This window comes from Xiphophorus hellerii, chromosome 22, assembly GCF_003331165.1.
Source record: "Xiphophorus hellerii strain 12219 chromosome 22, Xiphophorus_hellerii-4.1, whole genome shotgun sequence".
NCBI classification, from domain to species: domain Eukaryota; kingdom Metazoa; phylum Chordata; class Actinopteri; order Cyprinodontiformes; family Poeciliidae; genus Xiphophorus; species Xiphophorus hellerii.
The window spans coordinates 765,503-792,400 of NC_045693.1; the positions used below are offsets into that span (position 1 = coordinate 765,503).

General features: G+C 50.5%; 3 protein-coding genes across 5 annotated transcripts; 1 reads left to right on the forward strand and 2 right to left on the reverse strand.

Moving 5' to 3' along the window:
- Positions 1 to 12: 12 nt before the first annotated feature.
- mea1 (male-enhanced antigen 1) lies at positions 13 to 3,481 on the forward strand. Its single transcript, XM_032552858.1, is given in 5 exon segments — positions 13 to 492; positions 494 to 511; positions 2,206 to 2,472; positions 2,550 to 2,658; positions 3,057 to 3,481. Coding segments are annotated over 5 exon segments (924 nt in total). The 5' UTR covers positions 13 to 138; the 3' UTR covers positions 3,233 to 3,481.
- On the reverse strand, positions 3,398 to 9,211 carry LOC116712909 (serine/threonine-protein phosphatase 2A 56 kDa regulatory subunit delta isoform-like). 2 transcript variants are annotated; one of them, XM_032552796.1, is made up of 17 exons: positions 9,083 to 9,211; positions 7,803 to 7,877; positions 7,545 to 7,737; positions 7,276 to 7,475; positions 6,974 to 7,084; positions 6,808 to 6,900; positions 6,566 to 6,696; positions 6,431 to 6,490; positions 5,847 to 5,955; positions 5,730 to 5,783; positions 5,487 to 5,657; positions 5,287 to 5,414; positions 4,927 to 5,028; positions 4,767 to 4,839; positions 4,648 to 4,695; positions 4,462 to 4,572; positions 3,398 to 4,388 (listed from the first exon to the last, which is right to left on the reverse strand). In XM_032552796.1, the coding sequence occupies exons 1-17, from the start codon at positions 9,107 to 9,109 to the stop codon at positions 4,251 to 4,253; spliced, it is 1,824 nt and encodes a 607-aa protein (XP_032408687.1). In that variant the 5' UTR covers positions 9,110 to 9,211; the 3' UTR covers positions 3,398 to 4,250. The 2 variants fall into 2 exon arrangements, with proteins under 2 accessions (XP_032408687.1, XP_032408688.1); XM_032552797.1 differs by having other exon boundaries at positions 7,545 to 7,725; positions 7,800 to 7,877.
- Positions 9,212 to 10,445: 1,234 nt separating this feature from the next.
- On the reverse strand, positions 10,446 to 25,966 carry znf318 (zinc finger protein 318). 2 transcript variants are annotated; one of them, XM_032552732.1, is made up of 12 exons: positions 25,177 to 25,966; positions 24,552 to 24,646; positions 20,117 to 20,636; positions 18,730 to 19,939; positions 18,492 to 18,586; positions 18,266 to 18,365; positions 17,783 to 18,096; positions 15,210 to 15,389; positions 15,044 to 15,137; positions 14,566 to 14,684; positions 11,606 to 13,437; positions 10,446 to 11,563 (listed from the first exon to the last, which is right to left on the reverse strand). In XM_032552732.1, the coding sequence occupies exons 1-12, from the start codon at positions 25,399 to 25,401 to the stop codon at positions 10,705 to 10,707; spliced, it is 5,643 nt and encodes a 1,880-aa protein (XP_032408623.1). In that variant the 5' UTR covers positions 25,402 to 25,966; the 3' UTR covers positions 10,446 to 10,704. The 2 variants fall into 2 exon arrangements, with proteins under 2 accessions (XP_032408623.1, XP_032408622.1); XM_032552731.1 differs by having other exon boundaries at positions 10,446 to 13,437; positions 25,177 to 25,962.
- Positions 25,967 to 26,898: the final 932 nt, after the last annotated feature.

Sequence of the window (26,898 nt, forward strand, 5' to 3'; positions counted from 1 at the left end):
GTTACTGGGTCAGCTGGAACAGAAGCAAACACAAACCTTCTGAGGAATCAGAACCAAAACATTCAGAACCAGCACAGGGATCACAAGGTTCTGAGGCGGACCGGTTTCGGTTCGGGTCCGGTGGTTCATCATTTCACCATGGACCTGATCAGAACCTGGAGGATATCAATAACGTCTCCAGAACCTCAGCTGACCTCAGAACCGAACCGTTCCGAGCCAATCAGAGAGCAGGACCAGCTAATCGACCCTCTGATTGGCTCTCCGCTCAATCAGTCAATTAACATGAGATCGATCAGCTCACGCGCGGAGCGGGCACACGGTCACGCGCTGATGTCATCATTCCACGGTTCCGCCGCAAGCCAGAGCAGGTTCGGCTCCAACGGGACGGCGAGCATCAGAACCGGTTCTGATTCCGACCCGGGCGGTAAGGGAGGCCTGGGGCTCCTGCAGCCGGGCAGCAACGCTGTTGGTCGGGCAGAGGGAGTCCGGGCGTCCCGGTGTGTTCCTGCAGGTGAGCAGCTTTACTACGAAGCACAGATAGGAGGACAGACAGGAGGACTCACTCTGAGCAGAAAAGCCTGACCTGCTAAACCGCCATTACACAACATTTTACTCTTTGAAATTAATAAATGAGAGCGAATATACCGGAATGTTATGTTTTAATTAAAGTTAAATAAAAGTTAATCTGATCAATGAAGATGAAACTGAACAATCTTCGTCGGAGTGACTCCTCTTCAACGTTGGAGGATTAGCTGTGACGTAGCTTCCGGTCACGATCCTCTACGAGTTCCGTCGCCATAGAAACCAACATATCTGACAGGGCCAGGGACGTGAAGTTTTGTTGGGCTCTGCAGGTTCTGGGTTTGGGCATGCGTGATGACGTCACTCTTTGTTTTTGCTTAGGAACCAAAACAGGAAACAAGACCAAACAGAAAGTTCTGGTTCTGGATCAGAGGAGCAGAACCTTTTACACGTCCAGAAAAATGAAAACAACAACTGAATGAATCCATTAATATCTGCAGCATCCTGGGAAAGAAGAAGTTGAACTTTGAACTCCTGAGAGGTCGTGACCTCCAGACCCCCAGATGAGCCAATCAGACTGCTGATTCCGTCAGGAAACATGAGCAGTTCCCTGGAGCATCTGCTGGTTGCCCGTGGCGGTTCCTCCTGGTCCTAGTTTCAGAACCGGCAGAACCTGGAGATAAAGATTAGAAGCTTTGGGACAATCTGAGAAAAACCTATTTTGATTGAGTTCCTGAAATTAAAACTCTTTTGAACTCCTCAGTAGAAGGTTGTGGATGTTAAAATATATTTTTATAATTTCTACACAGCTGGAGGTTCTGTGGTGGTTCTGATCCGGTCTTACTGGATCCAGATAAGTCTTGAACCATCATGTGGATCCTAATAAAATCATTGCGGTTCTGGTTCTTCATCTCAGAATCATCAGTTTTGATTTTCTTGAAGATGATCAGAAACTTCCGGTTCTTCAGGGGAACATGACGGGTTTGTTGCTCTCTGGCGCCACCCTGTGGCTTCCTTTAGCGTCTCTCCGAGCAAAGCAGAACCAAGTCCGGATCTTATTTTTATTATTTTACTGCGAAGTTCATTTATTACAACCTACTTAACTTAATGTCTTCACTCTGGTTGTTGTCTGATAAGAAATGCCATCAGTTTTTCTTTTGTTCAATAAAGTTCGTCCAAAAAAAAACTTCTGAAAAGCACTTCCGTTGCTACTTGTGACGCACCCGGAAGTGCTGGTGCATCACTCGCTGCGCCTGGCAGCAGAGGCTAACAGCTAACTCCAGGTGAAGCAGACCCAAAGAGGTGAGGACAGGTGAAGACAAGAGGTTCTGTTGGGAGATACCAACTACCGGACTAACCAGCTAGCTAACAAGCTAACTAACAAATGATCTGGAGACTGACAGCTGCTAGCTGTGTTAGCCGTTAGCTTCTGCTGTTCTCCACCTTCATCAGGTAGCGGCGGTTCCGGCCGCTGGTTCTGTTCTGAGGTGAGGAAGCCGGAGCTGACAGGGGGGCATGGAATGAGTCAGAACCAGTAGAACCACCGGGTTCTAAGCGGTTTCTACTGGTTCTGACCCAGACTGTAGGACCACTGTATTCTGCTACAGGATGTAGTGCTTCCTCCGAGGGTGTAGTTCTGCCCGCCGGCCCGTCTCACCCCGCCTGTCCCCCGTCTGTCCACAGGGCTGCGTCTCGTGGATGGAAGTGTGCCGCTCAGCGATGGGACCAGAGAGAGTGCTGCCGAGCTCAGAGGACGAGCTGGGGGAGGACGAGCGTCCGGTGGACGGGGCGGTGCTGCCTGGGGGGGAGGACGGAGTGGAGGAAGAGGAGGAGGAGAGCGGCGGGTACTACTACCAGCCTCTGAACCAGGACCCGGACGGACCCGGGGAGCCGGAGGAGGAGGACAGGGGGGACACGTCCCACTCGGAGCAGCTGCAGCACAGGATAGAGGTGAGATCTGCCCAGTAACAGGTGGAGCAGCTCTCCCACCTGCTGACGTGCACCGTCTCACCTGAGTGTCCCTGCAGGTGATGGGTCTGCACCTACCTGAAGCTCCGCCCCCAGACAGCGACGAGGAGGAGGACCCGGAGGGGGCGGCGGCGCAGAGGAGCCGAGCGTCCATCCCCATGGATCCAGGTGAGACGTTCAGAGGAACTGGATCGGATTTAGGATTCTGTATAGAGGTACCAGAGATCAGGCTGTCTAGAACTGGGTCAGAACCCGGTCCAGGTTCTGCTCTCCTACTTACGGATGAGGAACCATAAATCAGTCCAAAGTGGGTCCTGGAGGCCCGGCATCCTGGTTTAACTCACCTGGATCCATTGATGGATCATTAGAGAACATTAACCTGCTGAAAGGTTGTTACTAAAACCAGGGACAGAATAAAACATGCAGGATGCAACCGGGCCTCCAGGACCCACTTTGGGCTCCACTGCATTAAAGGAACAGATCAGGTTAAAGGTCGTGCAGAACATCACTTCCTGTTTGACCCTAACCTAAGCAGTGTGATCTGACATCACTTCCTGTCTCTGCAGCCCATGTGGAGCTGGTGAAGAGGACGATGGCGGGCGTGGCGCTGCCCTCGCTCGGCGTGCCGCCCTGGGCGCAGCAGATCTCCGACGCCCAGTGGAGCGATCTGGTCCAGAACGCGCTGCAGGAGCGCCAGAGTTCTGCCGGGCTGCGGATGCTGCGCCGGAACCACGTCCCCTGAACGCACCGCCAGCAGCTGCAGCCTCGGCCGCTCCTGGTTCCGATCCGACCCAGATAACTGTTTACTGACTCTTTCTTCTTCTGTGGTTTAGTCTGGACCAGCTTCCTTCCCGTCTCATTGCTCTCATGTTTCCTGTTGTGTGTAGAAACAGGAAGTGGTCATACATGTGGGCGGGATCTGCTTTATTTCTGCTGTACATGAACATCTGTACAAATCACCGTGTGATGCTCAATAAACATCTGGAACAGCGCCGCCTGGTGGTGTCACGACATGGGGGGCGATGGGGGCGGAGCTTATCACAGCCAATGGGATGATGACATGCAGGCTCAACAGCTGGAAGAGCCATGAAGAAAAAAATGACGTGCTGTGGGCGTGACCAATGTGGGCGTGTTCTTCATGGGGGCGTGGTCTCCCTGACATCACAAAGCCCCTCCCCCACCTCAGAGCTGCTTAATTAGACGACTCGTTTCCTCTGACCAATCAGAGTTCATGTCTGAAACGCCTGGAGGAAACTGCAGCCATCCCATCACTTCCTGTGGTGACTGGACCTTCGGAACCATCAGAACCGGGCCTGGTTCTTGGTGTTTGGGTCTAAGCCCTGATTGGCGGTACCCCTGGCGGAGGCCACGCCTACATTCACTGCGTCTCTGCGGATCCAAACCTGATTGGCTGACTGTGGTCAGAGGTCATGGGGACATTCATCCACGCTGCGTTCAAGTGCAGTAGAGCCAAAGGCCCCACAGTTTCCATGGAAACACCACAACGGGGCGGGGCCAGAGCAGCCAATCGGGACGCACCTCCGGGTTCCTGCCGTGGAATCCGACGATGCGTTCAGGCGCTCGGCGGCGGTCCGAACCGTGGCAGCCTTGGGGCAGATGTGGGCGTGGTTTGTGGCTGATGTCCAATCACAGTGGAGCGCTGAGACACGGCACATGGATAGACGGGCGGAGCTTCTAGTGTCCTACTGGTTCCGGCCACCAGGGGGCGGAGCCGCGGAGAGGGCGGGGCCTCATGGGGGTCAGAGCGCCTCCTGATTGGCTGTGAGGAACTCCTCGGCCCGCTGGTGAGCCTCCAGAGCTCTGATGGTGTAAACGTCCTGCGGCAGCTCCGACTTCCTGCGCATCAGCACCTTGTCCTTCTGCAGCTCCTTCGCCCCCTGCAGGGCAGACCGAGAACTGGTTAGCCACCGCTAGCTAGCTAGCATAGCTCAGGTCAACAGGTGCGTCTACCTGTGACGCCTCCGTCTCCACCGTCTTCTTCAGCAGCTGGATGTCCTCCGCTGTCGGAGTTTCCGTCTCCATGGAGATGAAGGCCAGACCGCCATCGCTGAACATCAGGAACTGGAACGCAGCGCGAGTCAGACACACACACACACACACACACACACCCCTACACACACACAGAGCATCACTCACCTCTTCCTGTGGCTGGAGTCCAGGACGCAGGGGGTGGAGCTTATTGCTCTGCAGGTAAACAGAAGGAGACATGATGTCCAGGGACCTTCATCATCATCATCATCATCCTCCGTCCTTACCTGTGGGTTCTGCCGGGCCAGATCCTCGATCTTCATCCAGACTTCGTCCCGCTCCTTCAGCTTGTATTTCTCCCTGCATGAGGAGCAGAAACAGGTCATTCTGTCGGTCCGGTCCGATCCGGTCCGGTCCGGTCCAGAGGTTCTGGTTCCTAGAACCCACTTCTGCTTCTCGGCCTTGTAGTGCTGGGTGCAGTCGTCAAACAGCTTCTGGTTCATCTCCATGAAAAGCTTCAGAGCGTTATAGATCAGACCGTGGATCGTCCTGAGGAAGAGGAGGAGGAAGAGTGTATCAGTGTGTGTATCAGTGTGTGTCAGTGTGTGTATCGGTGTGTGTGTCAGTGTGTGTCAGTGTGTGTCAGTGTGTGTGTCAGTGTGTGTCAGTGTGTGTCAGTGTGTGTGTCAGTGTGTGTGTCAGTGTCAGTGTGTGTATCAGTGTGTGTCAGTGTGTGTGTCAGTGTGTGTGTCAGTGTGTGTGTCAGTGTGTGTCAGTGTGTGTGTCAGTGTGTGTGTCAGTGTGTACTTGTTCCAGTGGCTCTTGGAGTTCTTGTAGAGCGCGGGGAACATGATGGGGAGAATCTTGGCGGCGTTGTCGCTGATCAGACTCATGATGTACTCGTTGTTCCAGTAGTACAGAGCTCTCTCTGCCACCTGGAACCGCAGCAGAACCTCCGTCAGAACCGGAAGCCGCCGCCGCGGCCGGCCCGGTTCTGGTTCTGGTACCTGGAAGTGCGGGCTGGACACACACTTGGCCAGCTGCCTGAAGAGCGGCTCCTGCACCTTGACGAACTCGGCCGGCTCGATGACGTCCAGGATCTCCTCCAGCTCGTTCAGGAACATCACCTCCTTCGGACTGTGGGTTTTGGGCCAGAACTTCAGCAGGCCCACGATCACCTGGGGAGGTCGGGGGTCAGAGGTCAGCAGGGAGCAGCGGCCCGGCCGAGGAAGCCGCAGCCGGACACTCACCGGCTCCGTCAGGCTGCTGTCCTTCTCCAGGAACTGGACCACACAGTAAGCCAACTGGGGAGCAGAACTGGGTCAGAGCCAGCAGAAATAGCAGAACCAGCAGAACCACACACTCACCTGAGGGTGGTACACACTCAGAGACTTGACCTTGTGGAGCGGCAGCAGAACCCGGATCAGAAACATTTTGTGTTCTTCCTTCAGAGGCAGAGCGAAGCCGTTGATGATGCTGCAGGAAACAGAGAGAGAGCGGCCGCATTCCAATTCAGTTAGAGAGAGAGAGCGGCCGCATTCCAATTCAGTTACAGAGAGAGAGCGGCCGCATTCCAATTCAGTTAGAGAGAGAGCGGCCGCATTCCAATTCAGTTAGAGAGAGAGCGGCTGCATTCCAGTCCAGTCTGATGTCTGCTTCCTTCTCAGGCCATGAAGACAGAAAACTCTGACAGGTTTAGCTTCAGCTAACGTCACTCATGTTGCCTAGCAACCACAACAGCGTGAAGCTCAGAGCAGCGAAGACAAAAACAACGGAGCCGAAGTTTGTTTTCAGTCACTATTGATTTCTGTTATTATTATTCTTCACCTTTACAGTAAAAGACGTTCAGAGTAAATAAATCAGTTGGAACAAATTATTCATTTTCAAATATAATATAATCTCAGATCAGACATTACAGTTAAATAAAAGTGTGTGTGTGTGTGTGTGTTACCTGCCCAGGATCTCCAGCAGCTCAGCGATGCCGTTGTGATGCTCCGTCTCATATATGAACCTGCAGCATGAGAACACCAGTGAGCCACTGGGAGCACTGGGCTCACCTGTGTGGGCGGGGCTAAGGCGAGCTCACCTGTAGAAGATGTTGTTGATCTGCCGGCGGATGTAGGCGCGCAGACCCAGGAACTTTCCGTAGATCCGGTGGAGGATCGTTTTCAGGAAGTCTCGCTCTCTGGGATCCTCACTGTCAAACAGCTCCAGCAGCTGCAGGCAGGGAGGACAGGAGCTCACCTGGCGCACCTGGAGCAACACCTGGAGCAACACCTGGAGCAACACCTGGAGACCTACCTGGTGATCCTCCAGGTGATGTCTTACCGACAGAACGAACTTCTGGTCGATGTACTTCTTGGCGACGTTGGGCTGGAAGTCCGGAGACTCCAGGAAGCGGAGGAAGAACTCGTACACCAGCTGTGGATTCACAGGTCGGGTCAGTTCTGGTTCTGGTTCTGCTCACCTGGACCTCCAGGAGTTGGAGTCGTACCTGCAGGTGAGGCCAGGCTGCCTCCAGCGTGGGCTCGTCTTCCTCCGGGTCGAACTCGGCGCCGGTCGGGTTGGAGGACGGAGGAAGAGTCCGGAACACGTTTATGGAAAACTGCAGGGCACAAACAGCCGTTACCATAGTGACGGTTCCGGTAGCTACATGCTGCGCTAGCTTAGAGTAAACGAGGAAACGTCCCAGGGCAAGTGAACGCAGCACAATGAGGGAACCTGGTGCTGAGCTTCCAAGGAGGCGGAGCTTCCTACACCTGTTCACCTGGATACACCTGGAACCAGCGGACTCACCATGACGACGGCCTCGGGGTAGATGCTCTCGGTCACCACCTCGCTGTTGTGCGTGATGTACTCCACCATCTCGTTAAGCCCCGCCCTCTTGACCTCCTTGTACTTGAGGTCGCTGAGCGGGTCGCTGATGAAGTCGAACAGAACGCAGCACTGCCGCAGCTTCTGCACGAACAGATCCTCTCGCTCCGGGGGCGGGGCATCTGGGGACAGGGACACATTTGGGTCTGAATGGAGTCGGGTTCTGGTGCGGTCCGGTTCGGTCCGGTCACCTTTCAGGGCGGGCAGCTTCTGCAGCTCGCGGTTCTTGGTGAGGCTGAACCGGGTCGAGCTCTGGCGCCGCTCCTTCTTCAGCAGCGTCGGGCCGCCGGAGTATTTGATCTTGTTGAGCTGCGTTGGCGGCGGCGGCGTGCTGCAGCTGGCGCGCTTGTTGCCGCTCTGCTGCTGCTGCTGCTGCTGCTGCACCTGAAACACACGGGCGGGTCAGAGGTTCTGGTTCCGTTTGGGCCGCAGCAGCCGGGGCGACCCACCTCCTCCGGGTTCTCCGGCCCGCCGTCCTTCACGCTGCTGCTGTTCTTGGAGCCTTTGGAAGATTTGCTGGATTCCTGAAAAACAACAAATCAGAACCAGAACCACGGTGCTACTCTGTTAAACGGATCAGAACCAATGCTGGAACCGGGTCAGAGAAATCGGGCCCAAAAGATGAAGAAAATGGTTATGAATCGGATCTTAACTTCCTGGGGAGAACTTTTCAGAATAAAGTGGAGGAAGTTCAGGGAGAAGAGTTCTGACCCGGTTCTGGATCAGAACCATCAGAACCTCATGGAGCAGGGATCACCTGCGGGTTCCTTTAGATCTGGACCAGAACCCGGTCATGTTCTGCAGCAGATCCATAGAGATCCAGTGACTTCATCAGGTCCGGACCCGGAACCGAGCCAGAGAAATCAGCTGGTCCAACAGGACCCGATCAGAACCAGAACCCTGAGGTTCTCGCTGATCACACAGAAACCGGGTCTGTGTGACCCGGTTCAGAACCGCTCTCAACATGAGACCAGCTGATGGTTCTGGATCGTTGGTTCAGACCCAGTGGTCCGGAACCGGACTGCGGGGAAGCGCAGCTTCGGAGTCGCCGGGATGAGTCACGCAGCCCGGGGACAGCCAGCAGCCGAGCCCCGGAGCTCCCAGGCGGATCAGAGAGCCAGCTCCTCCCGGCTCCCTCGCAGCCGGGACACACCCACCCGATACCGGCGGGACTGAGAGGAAGCAGCCCGGTCCCGGTTCTCCTGCTCCTCTGTGGACGCCGTTAGCTCTCCTGAAGTTGGCCTGTGACCGATAGTAAGGACCGTCACATCTATGGAGTCATTAACCAGCTCAAACTGGTTAAACTGGTGCAGGTTACTGGTTTTAGCTCAACACTGACTGTTAAACCAGAAGGTTTAGGAACTTTGATTGGTTCTTATCAGAGGGGAACAAACATAAACACGTTTATTCTAAAATCAGACTCTTTAAAATTTGAAAGACTTTCCTGAAGATGAACTTAATGCTTTTGCTCCATTAGCGCCTCCTGCTGGTGGCCCCAGGTGATTTCTATATTTATGAAAAAAGATTCTTAAACCTTTAAGCAATCAGACTTTAACTCTACGGAATGACCCTTTACTGATGCTACCAATCACAGGCCGACTTTAGCGCTGTGTGATGCTAACGGGCCTTTAGCCGCTTAGCTTCATCAAATCTGAACCCGCCTCCATGCCGCTGTCCCTCCACGCTCCACGGGGAGAGGCTCCACGTTACCTCCGTAGTCCACACTCACCTTCTCCTTCTTCGGCTTGTTCGGCATCTTGTCCGCGGCGCTAACTTCTCCCACGGAGCCTCTGCGATCCTCCTCCCCGGGACTCAGACGCTGTCACTCGGTCAGTCTACTCCGTGCGCCCGCTACTTCACACGTCCAATGCGATTGGCTGCCGGAGCAGCCGTCTGCCTAGCGACGCGTGCAGGGATTTTTCCTATTGGATAAACGCGACTTTAACCGCGAGGGTGAGGCTGCAGGGAGGCGATGCGGGTCTGGAGTCTTCCCCAGCAACACAGAACCCCTCCAACCTGAGGAACCCGAACCGAACCACCCACCAACCTCTCCAACCTGAGGAAGGCGGGTTCCGAACCGAACAGAACCAGGTGAAGGGTAAAGTTAGAGAAATCTCTGAATGTTCTCCGTAGGGACCAGATGTTCTCACCTTCAGGTTCTGGTCCAGTTCTGGTTCTGGTTCTGAACATTAAACTTTAACCCAAGGAGGTCAGAACATACTTTGGTTGGTTCTGGAAAGTTATGCAGTCAAAACAGGAATAATTTGGGTTATTTAACCAGTTTTCAGTTATATTTTCATTTATAAATGTCACCGTTTCAAACTAAATATTTAGATCTAAACTAACAGTTAGTTTTCTAATTACAGAAAACTAACAGACAGAAAAAATAAAGTTAATTTTTCAATGACAGGCAAAAGTATGAAGGCTCAGATTTATTTTAAATTCATAATATTAGCAGAATAAATGGCTAGCTTTATGAGAACCACGAAAAATAAGAAATTAAAATGAGAAAAGTTTAGTTTAGTTTAGTAACAGCTTTAACACGTCAGCATCAGATTATTCCTGACCCATACGACCTGCTGAAGTTGTTTTAATGTTTCAGTGAAACATTAAAATGGTCACGTGACTCTGAGCATTTTAATCAGGTCAGAGTCACATGACCACCGCAGCCAATCACAGGTTTCCATCTTGCTGAATCGTTTTGGGCCCAAATTTAAGGAAGTGACTCAGATCATCACTCATCCAGTTTGAGCAAACTGGGTCGGGTCAGAGCTGACCTGACAAAGGTTCTGGTTCTGTCCAGGTAGCAGACTGACCCACAGAACCACCGTCTATGACCGGTGGTTCTGATGCTCCTCTGAGAGGCAGCAGGTCCAGCAGGGGCCATTTCCGGGTTCTCCTGGGACCCCAAGGTGGACCCTGGAGAACCAGAACCTTCCAGCCCATGTGGGACCAGAACCATGACCTGATCAGTGCAGGCGAAGCTCTGATCCATTTACAGGTCAAAGGTCACCGGACTGCCGGATTCCTTCGGTTCTGGTAGGAACCGTCTCTGTCCGTCTTGCTTTAGAAACGTTCGAGCAGCACAAGGGTTCAGAACATTCTCTGCCAACCTTTATTAAAACTCTGCTGAAAGAAACAAATATTACAGCTTCAGCACGACGGAGGAGAAACAAGCAAGAACACGAGAGCCGCTGGCGTCTAGATCTAGAGGAACGAGACTTTAAATCCAAACCACAGAAACCTGCAGAGGAAATTAAAACGTCTTATTGGTGGAAAACAAGGAGTCTGACGTCGAGCCGGGGGTCAGAGCTCCACATCAGTCCTGTAAATAACTGGGAGCCTGGCGCCCTACTCAAAGTTAAAAGTGTAGTCAAAGTCCAGGGCGGTCATGTCTGAAGGGAGACCCAAGGTCTCCGGGGTGACCGCCGTCCCTGGAGGGTCTGTCTCTTTGTCCGGATCAGGAGACTCCAGACCTTTAGCTTCTGACGCCGTGATGTCCTGGTTCCCTGGGTCCTGTTCGAGTTCTGGTTGACTCTGCTGTTGACGGGTCTGGTATCGGGTCTGGGAGCGGGTCTGACGAACCGGAGCGGCAGAAGGGGTCTTCTTTGTCGTTGCTGCCTTACCTCTGGTTCTAGGACTTGGTTTGGGTTTAGGCTGTGGTTCTGAAGTCGTCTCTTGATGTGAATTAGCATCCTGGTCCAGTTGGGGTTCAAACTGAGGTTCTGGCTGGAACAGTGGCTCAGCTGCTGGTTCCATCCTAATGGGCTTCGTCTGTGGGCAGATTTGAGATTTGCGCCCAGGACTAGAGGGTGGACTTTGAGACAATCCTTCTGGTGGAGTCTGTTCTGAGTGAGGCGGTGGGTCAGATGGGTCAGGACCTGCAGCTTTAGCTGTTGGAGCTGTGATGTCCTGAAGAGACCAAACGGAGGTAATCTGAATGTCACCATCAGTTTGGGTTTGTGGGCTTTGAAACCCGTTCTGTGGAGAAGTTGGTGTTGTATTTGGAGGTTCAGTAGAACGGTGCTGGGGGGCCGTTTGAGGTTCGTGTGACGGCTCTGCCTGATGTAGAGAATGATCCAGGGGTTGAGATCCTGTTTTTTGTTGGGCTTGTTGTCGAGGTTGGGGTTCGTTGGGGGACTGAGCATGGTGTACCTTTGGTGACTGGACCTGAGGTTGTGGTGTGGGTTCATCTTGAGGTTGTGGTTGGGTGTGTTTTAGGGGTTTAGGTTCATTTTGGAGTTGTGGTTCAATCTGAGGTTGGGATTCAGGCATTTCCTGTGTTTGGGGTCTGGGTCCATCTGGGGGCTGAGATTGGTTGTGGGTCTGAGTTGGGAGTGTATTTGGTGTTTGGGTTTGTTGTTGGGGTTCAGGTTTATTTTGGGGCCGATTCTTATTTTGGACGGGGACTGAAGGAGAACTTTTAACAGCTCTAACGTCGGTTTCTGTTTTGGAGAAAGAGGAAGGGCCGGCTTGGCCGAGGCTGCTGTAGAAGATGTCAAATAAGGCCTGCGCCTTGGCTGCAGCCAGGTTGCCCTGGAGCTTCTCCGACTTCTGAGGCCCCGCTAACATGCTCTTGAAAGGAGGTGGCTTGACGAACACGGTGCGAGTCTGCTCACTTTCCGGGACGCCAGGAGCCGCCACGTCGGACACAATCTTTATCAACGCTGGTTGTGAAGGCGGAACTTTGGGTGGAGCAGCTTTAACCTCTGATGGAGCAGACAGAGTTTCTGAGGATGCTGTGTTTAACGATGCAGGGGAAGTTGTTGAAGGACTACTCTGTGCTGTTGCAGGCTTTGACTGGACCAGAGCAGGTTTAGGGAACAGTGGCCCTTGCTTCATTTCAGGTTTAGACTCAGCTGAATCAGGCTTAGAGGTATTCTGACACGGTTCAGGTTTCAACATTGAAGGGGGGAGTTTAGGACCGAACTGCTCTCTTCCAGTCACCATGGGTGCAGCAGACATTTCCCCAAACGGTCCAGCAGAGCTTACTGGAGGCCCGGGTTTGTTGTTGAACATCTGTGGATTTGGAGGCCTGACAGGGGCTCTAGGAAAAGGCCCTGGTGGACCTCCATCGGTGCTTTGGGGTCTCATGTTCAGAAATGTGTTAAGGGATGCAGGTTTTCCTGCCAGGGAAGCTCTCCTCAGCGGAGCCACAGGAGCACGGAGGTTTGGCCGGATCTGTCCTCGACCAGACGCATACCAAGGTGGAGATTTTAGCTCCTCACCGGCCAGCTTCTCAGCAATCTCTTTGGCAGCGGCCACTGACTTCGACAAGGAGTCCTCTTCTTCACCTGGCTTCTGCTTTGCAGCCGCTTCTTCGTCCTTGAGGAACTCTGCTGCAACTTTCTGGGCTTCCTTCGCCAGCTGGTTCTCCTTCTTCTTCCATGTGAACTTCCCAAACGAAGTGGCGGCGCCTGCAGAGGCCGGTGCTTTGCTGGCCTCCATCGCCTGCTTGCGGAGCTTCGCCCTCATGGCCGGACTCGGCCCACAGAAGATCTTGGGCAGCTCGTAGGGTTTTGCCGGAGGTTCAGACTTCCTGACGTCTGGTTTCCCTCCTGGTTTCTCAGGCTCGGCTTTTTGCTTCCCTTCATCTCGGTCATGTTTAGATCTGGAATCTGAACATTTCTCCTGCTTGTATTTGTCCTCGGTGTATTTATTGCCGTACTTTGGATGACCGTCGTCGTCCCTGCGATGGCGGTGCCGATACTCTTCGTCTCGACTGCTGCCTCTGTACCGGCTGTTCCTGTCTTCATTCTCTCTGCTGTTGTGTTTCTCCTCCTTTTTGCTGTGTTTGTACTTTTCATCCTCATCTTTCTTGCTGTAAAGCTCGTCTTCCTCCAGGCTCTTTCTGGTTGCCTTCACTTTCTGCTCCTCTTCCTCTTGTTTTACTTTGATCTTTTCATCGCAGGTCTCGGCAGCCTCCTCTTCCTTCTTTTTCTCCTTTTTGTTTTTGCTCTTTTCGTCTCTGTCTTTATCGTCGTCGTCATATTTGCGTTTCTTTCCGCCTGCCTCCAAACCCAGGCCCGCCTGGCGGTCCAGGTTCCTCCTCTGCTCATACAGCGGATTCTCCAACATTTGTTTCTGGTGAAGGAAGCATGAAAAATACAAAAATATGCATGAGTTTATGTCCTTAGAACGTTTTTATTGATTAGGCAGGAGGTCTTCAACGTGGGGAGGTACTGCAGGGATTTCTGATTATTTTTTAAATTATTTTGTTTTTTAACATTTAACTGTTTTAGTATCTTTCACATTTGTTTACATACATATTGTACATGAACACTTCACATTCAACATAACAAAACTTTTGCTTGGGAGCTATTCCTCTTTTTGACCTTTGTCCTGTCTAGTTTGTCTAGTTCTTTATTTTTGTCGTTGTCCATTTCATCCACTTTCCTTCCATTTGTGTTTGCTGAAGTCTCAAACGATGTCAGTTTTTCCATAATGTATATTTCTTCTATTATTCCAGTCCATTGTTCTTCCTTTCCCCATTTCCTCATAATAGCTTTCTTGCTAGCTGTTAACATCATCTTAATCAGATACCCGTCTTTTACCTGTACTTTGATATTAATATTGCAAAGATATAGTACCACACTATTCATAGGAATATCATATCCCAGAATCTTCTTCACAGTTTCATACATATTTTTCCAAAACTGAACAATTTTAGGACAATTCCAAAATATGAGAATGATTTGCGTTTAAATAAGTTTTTTAATTCACAGCTATGTCCTTAGATACATACTAACATGAATCCAACATAATAAAATGATTTGTGATTATATTGTTTAGTTTTATTGATAATTTATCAGAATTAAAGTGTATGAACTGAGGTGTTGTACCGAGTTACACCACAGGGTGGGGGTGCTTCCCCAGTCCGCTCAGATACATGAAGAAGGGCAGAACCATTAAAGACTCGCCGCCTCACTTTCAGTTGTTAAGGTTGTTAATGTGGGATGTGATTCCCATGAAGTTTTCTTATAGCATTTATTTCATCGACCAGTCTGGACGACGTTTTGACAGTGAAAGAACTGTTCTGCTGCATTAGCACTTTGGAGCTAGCATGCTAGTTGCCCTGCTAGCTTAGCAGCTAACTGTTGCTAAGTTAACCAGTGCAGCCGTGAACCGGGCCTGGGGTCCATGTCTGAAAGGATCCAGCTCTCTGCAGCAGCTGGAGGTAAAACTACACAGCTGGCCTCCTTTAGCTCATACCTTGTATTTCTCATTATGAAAGTGTGTGATGACGTGTTCCTCAGCACAGATGGCGTCTCCATAAAACTCCTTACACAGCAGGCAGAAGAACCCTCTGACAGGAACCAGGAACTCCGACCCTGCAGTCAAACACAAGCAGCACCATTCAAACACAGGGCAGGAGGCAAAACCAGCTTCCAATCATGTTTACCTGGCGGACATCTCCAGGTTAACCAGAACCTGTCAGGACAGGAGAGATTCAGAGAGAAAATAGTTGCTGTTTCTAGAGAGAATGGTGAGCAGTTATCTCAGAGTGCTAGCTGATGGAAAAACTAATGAAAAGACATCAGAAGGTGTAAATGTCTTCTTCTCCGACACACGGGTCCAATCTGAGTTCCACCTGGAAGTAAAAGACAGCTAACAAAATTCAGTGGTTCAGAGACCACATCATCAGCAGCAGCAGCTTTAATTGGATCAAGTCTCGACATGGTGCCAGTACCTTTGGCTGGTTTGGTCTGCTTGGCGTCTCCTGAGGTGGTCTTAGGGGTCTTGGTGGGACCGGAGGCCCAGGGCCGATCGTACGGATCCAAAGTCTGCAAACAAAAAATCCCACGGTGAAATGTAAAATTTGAAAAGTGAGACATCAAACCGTGTGAAGAACAAACCTTCCGGTGCGGTTTGCTGTGTAAGTGCGTGAAAAAGTCAAACATGGAGCCAGAGGTGATGTTACAGTTTTTGCACCAGTGGTTCCCAGCGTCATAATACTCAAATGGGTCAGGGGGCAGAGCCTCAGCGGTGGAGAGCCGCCGTTCTGGCGACGCCTTCGTCGAAGTCGCCGGGGTTGCCTAAAGAAATAAAGAAAGCAGCGATTCAGCAGAGCAGGAGACAGAGACAGTCAGGACAGAAACAAGAACCAGCTACCAAGTGAAAACGACTTACCTTGACAGAGTCCAGCACCGACGCACCGACGGCAAAGACAGACTCGACATTCGTCACGCAACCATCACGAAATAAGACGAAATCAACGACGTCAAAACAGGACAAAGTCGGCGCGCATCATACAACGATCCTGCAGTAACACTCCTTTTCGGTTTAACGCCGCCGATGAGTAAAAACGGGTGAGACACGTTTACAACTGGATCTCGGTGTTGCAGCGCCCCCTGCAGGAACCCTTCAGGTCAGGATGTTCATCAGCAAGATAAAGATGCAGATGAGCTGGAAGCGATTACAAGTTGGTGCGGTTAACGGCAGAGAGGTCCTGGTTCTGGTTCGAACCGGCTTCATGTTCAGTCCAATTGTTGTCTTTATCTTTTATTCAATGAAAGGGTTACAGGCTTGTTCAGAAACAGTGATATTAAATCATTCAGTTGTTAGGATTCCACCGGTAGACTGATTGAAGCTGTTGTTGACAACAGCAGGAAGGACACAAAACAAGTGGAACGACCCGAACGTCCCCCACTGAAACATGGCACCTTGATGCTCTCATTTGGCCCAATAGACCAACTGAGAGCATTAATATAAATAATATTTCTACAGGTGGAGGACCAGGATGCGTTTGAACGCAGATGAAAATGAGACGACACCATCCTGACTGATCCCACGTTCAGAACAGAATTCTCTCCGCACCGTTTGGTTCCGATGTGCAGCAGGGCGCACGCCGAAGCAGCGGTGGTGCGGTACAGGTATCATGCAACCATGAGGCCACGCGCCAACATGAAGCATTGGGAGTCTTTAGCTCTGCACCACTAACCGACCAGCAGCAGCAAAAACCAAAACACAGAACAGATCTGAAGTCAGACCCACTCACTCATTAGGAGCCCAACTCTGATTATAACCAGATTAACCCGGGAAGTAGTCTGAGTGGTAGGACGGTGAGTAATAAACGTGTAAAATGTTTTTGGCTCTTACCTGCAGCAGATGCTGTGAGCTCGTTGGAAACTAAAGTACTGAAAATCCGATTGGCTCAATCAAAGTAACTCCACATAAACTGGACCAAACAGCAGCAAACAAGCTGTACAGACCAGAGGTCTTCAACGTCAAAGGAACTGCAGCGGGATCGTACATTTTTGGTATATTTTTTTAAATTCAAAATTATGTCTTTAAGTACATATTAAAAATATCCTACATGGTAAAATGACACATGACACAGAAATGTGTGATCATTTTGCTTTGCTTAATTAAATTAACTGAATTTTCACACTTTGAGACAACAAAGGATCTGTCCATCTGTCTACAATTAAAAGGAAGTGAAAGAACTGCGAATTTAGGTGTTGTGCCAAGCTACACCACAGGATGGCGGTGTTTCCCGTGAGACGGTTTGCTTTGCTAGTCCTGACGGATTCATGAAGAAGGGCACAAGCTGTAAAGTTTTATTTTTGTTTAATTCCAGATTGCTAAGCACCTGGATATGGTTCCCATAAAGTTTTTCTCTTATAACATTTGTTATTTCATCAACCACTCTTATGTAGACAATGTTCTGGGAGTGAAATAACTGTTCTATTATGTTAGCATTTCGGCGCTAGCATGCTAGTTGTCCTGCTAGCTTAGCAGCTAACTGCCGGTGTATTTTGGCTCGTTTCTGCCGTACCATACTCATCCACACAAAGCCAGATAAGAGTCTACAGAAATATAAAACGCATTTCAGATGAAAATGAACAGATTCTGCAAGCAAAAATCTGTATATTGTGTTAAAAGATCTGCATTCTGTTAATAACTACACTTTGTTCATGGCAGTGGCATTAGTAAGCCATCTGTTTATTAATATACTCTGGCTCTGGTAGTCCCGGGCTGAAAAACGTTGAAGATCCCCGTTATAAACCGTTAATATGCACTAAAACATCCAACATGATGGCTGACCGGCTGTGAGCTTCAACTAATGAGGGTGTACTTAGTTTTCCATGTCATTCACAGCGATGAATCAGTCTACTACAGGTAAAGCCAAATTATTTAATTAGTACTTCTTGTACACAAGGCAGAGAATGGAGTTATTGAAAAGTAAATCTATAAATTCCTTCACAAAACATCAGTCTGAACTGACCCTTTAAATCTAACAGTGAACTTGTAAATAACTGCAATAATAAACCTATTAAGGAAACAGAACTGATTTCTACAGTCGGATCTTTACTCTCTGCTTCCATCATGTGACTTATACTAACTAAGACAAGGTTGTATTGGAACCATGTGGGCCCTAGCTATGCTATGCTGTCTGACAGTAAACCCTCCTCTGAAGGAGCCGTACCTTTAAGGCGGCGCTGCCGGCAGCTGGTTGCTCCTCTGGGTTCCTCCCCTGCTCCCGTTTCTCACTCTTTGGAGGAAACTCCTCCTGGTCCCGGATTTTATTCAGCTTGCTGATCTTGCCGGGACGATCTAAAGGGCTCAGGCCAAGTATTTGCGCGACTTTCTCAATCTCGCTGCGCTTCCTCTCGGCAGCCTCGTGCTCCTTGCGGAGGTTGGAGATCTTCGCCATGACCTCGTCCTGCAGGCGGTTTATCTCCTGTAGCAGGGGGTCTTTATGGCCGTCCTTCTCACGGCGCTTCTTCCTCAGCAGCTCACCTGAAAACAGGACCGTCCAGATCGTTGTCAGGTAGAACTGTAATTCTCAGCGTCACCAGTGGGGAGTGTTGTTGCAACTCTATACTTCAGCTGGACCCAGCTCATCTGTTTGGACTTCAGGACCCGGATCAGACCAGTGCAGAGCCCTCAGGAACCCTCAGGAACTCACCTTGCTGCTTCCTGAGCCGCTCCAGCTCCTTTATCAGATATTCTTTCTTGGTCATTCTGACCTCCCGCTCCTGCCTCAGCTTCTCCCGCTCCTCCAGAACCTGAAAACAGAAACCCAGTCAGCAGAAACAGAACCGCAGGACTGGGTGGTCAGGAACACCACAGTGCTGCACAGGAGTCCTACCAGGACAGGTAAAGACAGGAAGTGTTGCGTGCAGGTGAGTCACCTTTAGTTTCTCGCTTTCGTTGTTCTGCTCGTCAGAAATGCTCTGGTCCTGACTCCTCCGCCGCTGCTCTTCCTGACCAACACTCCTCGCAAAACCTGAGGACCAAACACACAGCTAATGGATGGGAACGCAACACCAGCCTCTCTGACTGGTTCTGGTCGCTTCCTAAACCAGTCTAACTGGATCACCTGCAGGTCTGAGTGACCAATCACAGCAGATCTCAGGCTGGGTTCCTCACCTAAGGGCCCCGTGTCTGGGGTGGGTTTTCTGTAAGCCTTTTTGTAGGTGGGAGGCGGCGTGAGGTTCTCTATGGCAGGCTGAGGGGGCAGGGCCATGTTAGGCGGTGGGTACATGGGGGGCCACTGCTGATGGATGTAGGGCAAGTAGTTTCCATACTGGCTGTATGCTGAAGGAGGGTAGTTTGGGGGCATCATGCCAGGGAGCTGTGGGGGAGGGTAAGTAGGAATGTGCATGCCTGTGTGAGTCGGGATGGGGGCGGGATCAGAGGTCTGACTCTGAGGCAGCGTTGGTGTACTCCACTCGTTCTTTGTCTCCTTGACCTCCCAATCTTTGGAAGTTTTAGCAGCTGTGGTCTTCTTGGACTCATGGTCCTCGCTGCTCCAGCTGGCCCCCCGTTTGGTGCCCCGCCCATGACTGCTACTGCGACTTCTGCTGCTGCTTGAACTGCCGCTCTGGCTCCGCCTGCTCCGGCCTCGGCTATGGCGGCTGCCGTTGGAGCTGCCGGAAGAGTATCGTTGTCGCCGCGTGGGTGTCTTTGGAGGCTGCTTGTTGCCATGAAGGCGCTCCTTGGTCCTGGCAGCCATCTTGCTGATCTCTCCAACGCCCAGGTCAAGCCCGATGGTTTTCAGGAGATCCTGGATCTTCTCGTACTCCTCCAACGCCTGGCGCTCACTCTCCTCCAGTGGCTCTGTTCCCGGAGGATAGGCCATGACATTCTGGTCGGGGTTGATGATGGGCTGACTCATGTGCCTGTTTGGCTCACTCACAGACGAAGTGACCTGAAGATGTGGTGAAATGGTTGGAGGGCAATTGTACACCTGACCGGCCATGGCTCTTTGTGAGGGGAGATCAGAGTACAGCGAGTCTTCCGTCACGTCTCCGTACAGATCCAGGCTGTGATGTCGCTCTGGCTCTGGTGCCGCTGACATTCTGGGCTCCTCCAATTCTCCATACAGAAACTTTTCCTCATCATCGATATCGTCCAGGACTTTCTGTGGAACTCCGCCCACTGGCTCTGCCACGCCCAACAGGTTCAGGATTTCTTTGATCTCATTGTTGAGGTTGGCCCGCTGAGACATCTGCGGGTCGGACCGCAGTTCTGAGAGAACAGCTGCCACAGCACGCGGGTCGTTCAGCTTAACAGCCTGCATCAGCTGGTCGGCAACACGAGCCATGGTGCGGTCCAGGTCCCTGGGCGAGTCGGAGCTCTGTGGCACAGAAGCACAACGTGATGCAACGCCACCTCATCAAACCCAAAACCAGTCCTTCCTCATTGTAGTATCATCACATTCTAATATAAATTAAAGCTTAGTAACAGATCAACTTGGCTTTTTTCAAGATAGAACCACTAGTTAGCAGGTCAACTGGTACCAGACTGAACATACCCGAAAAGACGGCGAGTTTTCGTAACTGTTGTGCTTCTTCAGGATGGATTTGGTGGGTTGACCCAGGAGCTCCTCTACCTCCCTCCTGCGTCGGGCCAGCTCCAGCTCTTTAAACTGCTTCCTGGACGGATCATTCTTGTCTCTGATGGAACTGGAGCTGCTGGAGCTCGAACTGCTGAAACTACGACTCCTTCCTCTGCTCTTCCCCGGAGATCTGGACCTGGATCTAGACTTGCTGCGTGCTCGACTCTTGCTCCGCCCACGACTCTTGGCCCGGCTTTTGCTGCGTCCCCGGCTTCTGTCTGGACTCCGACTCTCTCCGCGGTGACGACTCTTGCTGCGTCCCCGGCTTCTGTCTGGACTCCGACTCTCTCCGCGGTGACGACTCTTGCTGCGTCCCCGGCTTCTGTCTGGACTCCGACTCTCTCCGCGGTGACGACTCTTGCTGCGTCCCTGGCTCCTGTCTGGACTTCGGCCCCTGCTACCACTCCGCTCATATTCAGGTCGGGGAAGGTAATCTCTGTAGAAAAACATAAGTAGAGCTGACTGAGCACATCCGGATCAACAAGTGACCGTCTTGGTCCTTGCTGGGTAAAGGAGTCTCAAAATCTGTTCTGTGATCAAGTGTCCTACTTCCTGGTGTCTGAACTGCTCTGTGGAGAACACATATTCAATTATCTTGACAAACTGGACTGAATAAAATTAATTATATGAAATAACAAGAATCTCCAAGAACCATATTAATGGAGAACAACTGATGAATGAGATATGAACAAAATTCTACATTCAATTGTACCAACAAAGAAATCATCCATCCATTTTCTTCTGCTAATCTTATGTTGGGTTGCGGGGTCAGCGGCCTACGAGGGAGGCCAAAACTTCCCTCTTCCCAGCCCCTGGTCCAGCTCCTCCATGGAAACCCCTAGACATTCCCAGGCCAGCTGAATAACATTGTCCCTTCAGTGTGTCCTGGGTCTTTCTCTTAGTCTCCTCTTTGTGGGACCATATCATCTCATCATGGAGGCATCCATCCTAACCAGATCCCAAACCACCTCAACTGGCTCCTCTTCATGTGGAGAAGCAGCAGATGCTCCTGGATGACTGAGCTTCTATATCCCTAAGGGAAAGCCCAAACACCTTAGAGAGAAAACTCATGTCAGCCACTTGTACCTGTGATCTCGTTCTTTTGACCTCTACCCAAAGCTCATGACCATAGATGAGGGTGGGAACGTAGATCGACTGGTAAATCGAGAGCTTCGCTTTTTGGCTCAGCTCTCTCTTCACCACGACAGGACCGGTACAGCGCCCGCTTGACGGCAGACGCTGCGCCAATCCGCCTGTCGATCTCCCGCTCCCTTCTTCCCTCATTTGTGAACAAGGTCCTGAGATACTTGAACTCCTCCACTTGGGGCAGGACACCCCGATCCGGAGAAGGCACTCTACCCTTTTCCGGCTCAAGACCATGGCCTTGGATTTGGAGGCACTGATCCTCATCCCGGCCGCTTCACACTCGACTGCGAACCGCTCCAGCGAGAGCTGCAGATCACGACCCGATGAAGCCAATAGGACCACATCATCCGCAAAAACCAGAGATGAGATCCTAAGGCCACCAAAACAGATCCCCTCAACACCTTGGCTGGTCTAGAGATTCTTTCATGGATTCTGTCCATGAAAGTAATGAACAGGGGCGTGCCGTGGTGGCGTAGTGGTTAGCGCGACCCGTATTTGAAGGCCTTGAGTCCTCGACGCGGCCGTCGCGGGTTCAACTCCCGGACCCGACGACATTTGCCGCATGTCTTCCCCCCTCTCCTTCCCCGTTTCCTGTCAGCCTGCTGTCATATAAGGGACACTAGAGCCCACAAAAAGACCCCCTGGAGGGGTAAAAAAAAAAAAAAAGAAAGTAATGAACAGAATCGGTGACAAAGGGCAGCCCTGGCGGAGTCCAACTCTCACTGGAAACGAGCCCGACTTACTGCCGGCAATGCGGACCAGGCTCTGACACCGGTCATACAGGGACCTGACAGCCCGTATCAAAGGGCCCGGTACCCCATACTCCCGGAGAACCCCCGACAGGGCTCTCCGAGGGACACGGTCGAATGGCTTCTCCAAGTCCACAAAACACATGTAGACTGGTTGGGCAAACTCCCAGAACCCTCCAGGACCCTGCTGAGGGTGTAGAGCTGGTCCAGTGTTCCACGACCAGAACCAGAACCAAACTGCTCTTCCTGAATACGAGGTTTGACTATCTGATGGACCCTCCTCTCCAGGACCCCTGAATAGACCTTGCCAGGGAGGCTTAAGAGTGTGACCCCTCTATAATTGGAGCACACCCTCCGGTCCCCCTTTTTGAACAAGGGGACCACCACCCCGGCCTGACCAATCTCCAGATGCCCCCGATGTCCACGCAGTATTGCAGAGTCGTATCTACCGAGTAGATCTTTAATCAGTTTGGTGACCACCAGAGATTGGAGACCCGATGTCCCCAGGCTCAGCTTACTCACTGCATGATGTGCTGGTGGGACTGAGGAGGTCTTTAAAGTATTCTGCTCACACTGACCTCATCCCCTTGGAATGAGGTCAGTGTGCTACTGACCTCATTCCAAGTTGAGGTCAGTAGCACACCATCCCCACAATGAATAGTGCTGGTGAGGTCAGAGAACCCTCATCTCAAAAAGAGGGACGTAACCTGCCAGGTAGCACTGTGCCACAGCCTGACACACAGCAGGAGAAAGACTCAGAGGACAGATGTACAGCTTGCAGTGCTGAATCTAGAGCAGAGTCCATTTTTCCAGAGGTTATTGCAGTCTCCTGCTTCCTGTTACCTCCACAGATAGTGTTGGAGGTCCCAGCCTGCAGCTACCATAAAGTTCACCAGGTGCCAGACTTGACAAGTGCATGTGATCCACATAGCAGGAGGGAGCAGACACCCAACGTGAATCCTTTGCTAGAGACATGCAGCTTTTCAACCCCGGTAGAGTCAAACATGCATGAGGTCAACGCTGTCTGCTTGGCTTGCCCTCTTCCTGAAGCTCATTTGGAAACCAACAGCTAGGAGCGTTCATGTTTTCATAAAAACTCTTCACACTGAGATCGGTGACAGTTATTCAGCTCTTTGTCAGGCTTTAGGAGAAGAGTATTCTGCACTCAGAGGTCAGGATTCTGCTGCTTTTCATGCATCTCAGGTTCTGCGGGGAGAACCACCCTGAGAATACCGCCTCAGGTTGAGAAAAGCTTATTTTCGGACCTCAAAAATGGTCACCTTTTAAAGTCTTTATTCCTTCCTAACCTCCAGGGAACTGATCGGTGTGCCTTGCGGGACGAGGAGCCTTAGCATGACAGCTTGACAGATCCACTCAGTCTGCATGGGAAACACGTGGGTTAGGGCCCCAGGCAGCGGGGCTGGGGGGCCGATCAGTTTTGAACATTCAGACAGAGAACAAACCCAAAAGAAGGCAGAAAGCCAGTTCCCCTAACAAAGGTTTCCATTACAAATGTGAGCAAATCTTTGTCTATATTCTGCTAATGTAAAAATAAAACACAACTTTAAAATTGGGTTGTTTCTATTAAATAAGAAATTGAATTAAAATCACACGTGAATAAGTTTGTTCACGCCATGGGTCATTAAACTCAAGGCAGTGACGATGTAAACAGTTACATGAGATGATTCATAATCCATCATCTATCAGCCAATCAGAGGAGACGTCGGATTCAGGCGTTGGAGCAACAAGCCCCGCCCCCTTGGGAGCGGCTACGTATCGGCATTTTGGGGAAACTGTAGTGAGTTTGAGAGAAGAGCGATGGATTCAGCAGGTTTATGATCGGCGAGAAGGCCTGAAGAAACAGACCACACGAAAGAAGAGCATAAATAGTTATGTATGGTTTTGAAATGATCCTGCACAGTATTTTATTTTGTAGTTTTTGTTCAGGATATTATTGAAAATGTTGTTTTATATACAGTATATTTTAATACTTTAATCTTTCTGTGAACCTACATGCGCAGCGCCTGGATTTCCTGCTGTGGGACGAAAGATCAATAATAATTTTGACTATATTCTGGATATTGACCTGTGTGGCTCTGGGAACACATGACGGTCCGAACGATGACAGAAATATCCAGGTGTGCAGTGATCAGCTGATCTCAGTTCTCCTCCATCACAACCATTTTAAATCACTATAATAAGAATTCATATTTATATGACATCATTGTATCTGCAGCAGGAATATTTCCAATTTTAACTTTTATATCCAGACATGTTTATGGTTTTCCTGTTTAGTTTAATGCTGTTTTTGATCAAACCAAACCTGTGCAGAGTGAATGTCTGACCGTGTTGAAGGGACTAAACTCATGTTGGACCACAGAACCAGAGATCAGTGACGGATCAGAACCTCGGTCCTCCACATGGACCAGAATCCAGGTTCTCCTGCCTCTGGTTACCTGTCGTGGTAGTGCGGGGGGCCAGTCAGCTCGTTCCCCACGCTGATGACCAGGTTGTGGTCCAGGTGAGCTGGTCCTCTGTGAGGCGGAGACCTCTGCAGGTGACAACACATGTAATCACTAATCACCCACAGAACCAGACATCCGGGTCCATTTGGACTGTCTGATCTATAATCGGTTTAATACAACAATAGTAATTATAATAATCTCCTGATCAATCAACTCTTTAACTCAGAGACTTTCCAAATGTCCTACACTGAAAACAAACCCTCAAACTCATCATATATGTTTTTTCTGTTAGCAATAACAGTTTGATCAGATCAAATTTATTGATCTGATCAGAGCCGATCAATGAGTTTGATCAGAAGCTGTTTTCCTTCAAGCTGACTGCAGCTCGGAGTCTCCCGGTTCCGCCGCTCAGAAGTCTCCGGTTTAAATCAACCCGTTTTTGAATGAAGTCTGGTCTGCAGCAACGTCTGTTACCTGCAGACCAGACCAGGAACCTATCAGAACCCAAAGACTGTCCTGCAGTTCTGGTTCTGGACCAATAGAAGACCCGATTCTGATTGGAGTAATTAACATGTTTTCACATCATTCGGTGCGGTCTGACTCCAGTTTCACTCGCCTCAGGAGGCGGACCTCCGGTCCAAAAGTCCCCGCCGCGGTGGCCTCCGGGGCCGGGGGACGGGTGCCTCCTGTGGTAGGCTTCCGAAGCTCCGTGGTCCCGGTACTCCGGGTAGTCCTGGTGGTACGGAGGTTTCGGTCGGGCCCTGTCGTCCCGATATCCCTGTGACGGGTAAGGCCTCGCAGGAGGCGGGTAGCCTCTAAACGGAGGCCGGCCGCGGAACATCTTCTCCCGCAGAGATGCACTGAGGCCGCGCGGGGAGCTGCGGGTCGGTGCGGCGCTTCACAAGCAGCAGGAAGCCACAACTGGTTCCGGTCCGCAACAAAACACAGATTATTATTTTATCAAAGCTGTGGTTCCGAGTTCGGCTCCGAACCATACACACTGAAGCCTTCTTCTTTGTTTCTGCGGGGTATCTCGCTTCCTAATCGCCTCACTGTTGCCACCACGTGACGAAGTTGCGGTACTGCAGGTGGGCCGATCCAGAGCTATAAGATGAACTTTGACCTGTAAAGAAATCCTGAGAGCTCCTGATGCTCTGAGCCAGTCCAGAACAGGTTCTGACCTTGGAAGCAGAGCTCCAACATATCTCCTGATTCCCAGAGAAAACATTCAGTTAATGAGAGTGAGGGGCCCTCACTGAGGGCCAATCTGGAGGACAAACCCGTCCGAGGAGATCCGGGGGGTTCAGGAGGGATCCATAGATCCTGAGAGGATTTAATCCAGCTGCAGATCTACAGGAGAACCTCCAGAGGGCGCTCTGTCACTCCAGCCTGGAGTGGGACAGAGCCACAGAACCAAAATAGTAAACATTTAGAAACTGGTTCTGCTTCATATTTCATATTTTTTTAAAAAACGATTCACATTTTAAAATACAAAACAGAACACGAAGGAACTGATTGATTTTTTTAAATTCAGTTTTATTGATAAACTCAAAAGATCCCAGGTTTATACTTTTTTTAAATTAGCATAACACAAACAGAAACGGGGAAAATCGACCCAAACTATAGAAGAAAGATTTGAACTTGGCTCCTTTTACTGTAATGGAAATGGGACTAAAACGCTCCAAGGTCTCTTTTAAAGGCTTTAATCAACTTCCACACAGCCTGGCGGTGAATCAATCAATCAATCAATCAAATTTTATTTGTATAGCACATTTCAGCAGCAAGGCATTTCAAAATGCTTTACATCATTACAAACACAGAAACACAAAGCAACATAGAATCAATCATTAAGTCAAGTTCCATCAATAAATTTGTAATTGATTACATTTCAAATACAATCCTAAACAGGTGGGTTTTTAGTTGAGATTTAAAAGAAGTCAGTGTTTCAGCTGTTTTACAGTTTTCTGGAAGTTTGTTCCAGATTTGTGGTGCATAGATGCTGAATGCTGCTTCTCCTCGTTTGGTTCTGGTTCTGGGGATGCAGAGCAGAACCAGAACCAGAACCTGAGAGGTCTGGAAGGTTGATACAACAACAGCAGATTTTTAATGTATTGTGGTGCTAAGCCGTTCAGTGATTTATAAACTAACAACAGGATTTTAAAGTCTATTCTCTGAGCTACAGGGAGCCAGTGGAGGGACTTTAGAACTGGTGTTATGTGCTCTATCTTCCTGGTTTTAGTGAGAACGCCAGCAGCAGCATTCTGGATCAGCTGCAGCTGTTTGATTGATTTGTTGGACAGACCTGTGAAGACGCTGTTGCAATAATCAATACGACTGA

Bases quoted from the DNA above. Each gene is read 5' to 3' on its own strand.
- LOC116712909 (XM_032552796.1), bottom strand. From the start codon at position 9,109: ATGCCGAACAAGCCGAAGAAGGAGAAG. The intron at 6,491-6,565 runs GTGAGCTCGCCT...CTCATGCTGCAG, and splicing joins ATCAACAACATCTTCTACAG to GTTCATATATGAGACGGAGC. The intron at 5,415-5,486 runs GTACCAGAACCA...CTGCGGTTCCAG, and splicing joins TGTCCAGCCCGCACTTCCAG to GTGGCAGAGAGAGCTCTGTA.
- znf318 (XM_032552731.1), bottom strand. From the start codon at position 25,401: ATGTTCCGCGGCCGGCCTCCGTTTAGAGGCTACCCGCCTCCTGCGAGG. The intron at 18,366-18,491 runs GTGACTCACCTG...TTCTGTTTTCAG, and splicing joins ACGAAAGCGAGAAACTAAAG to GTTCTGGAGGAGCGGGAGAA. The intron at 14,685-15,043 runs GTACTGGCACCA...GTTTGACTGCAG, and splicing joins GCAGACCAAACCAGCCAAAG to GGTCGGAGTTCCTGGTTCCT.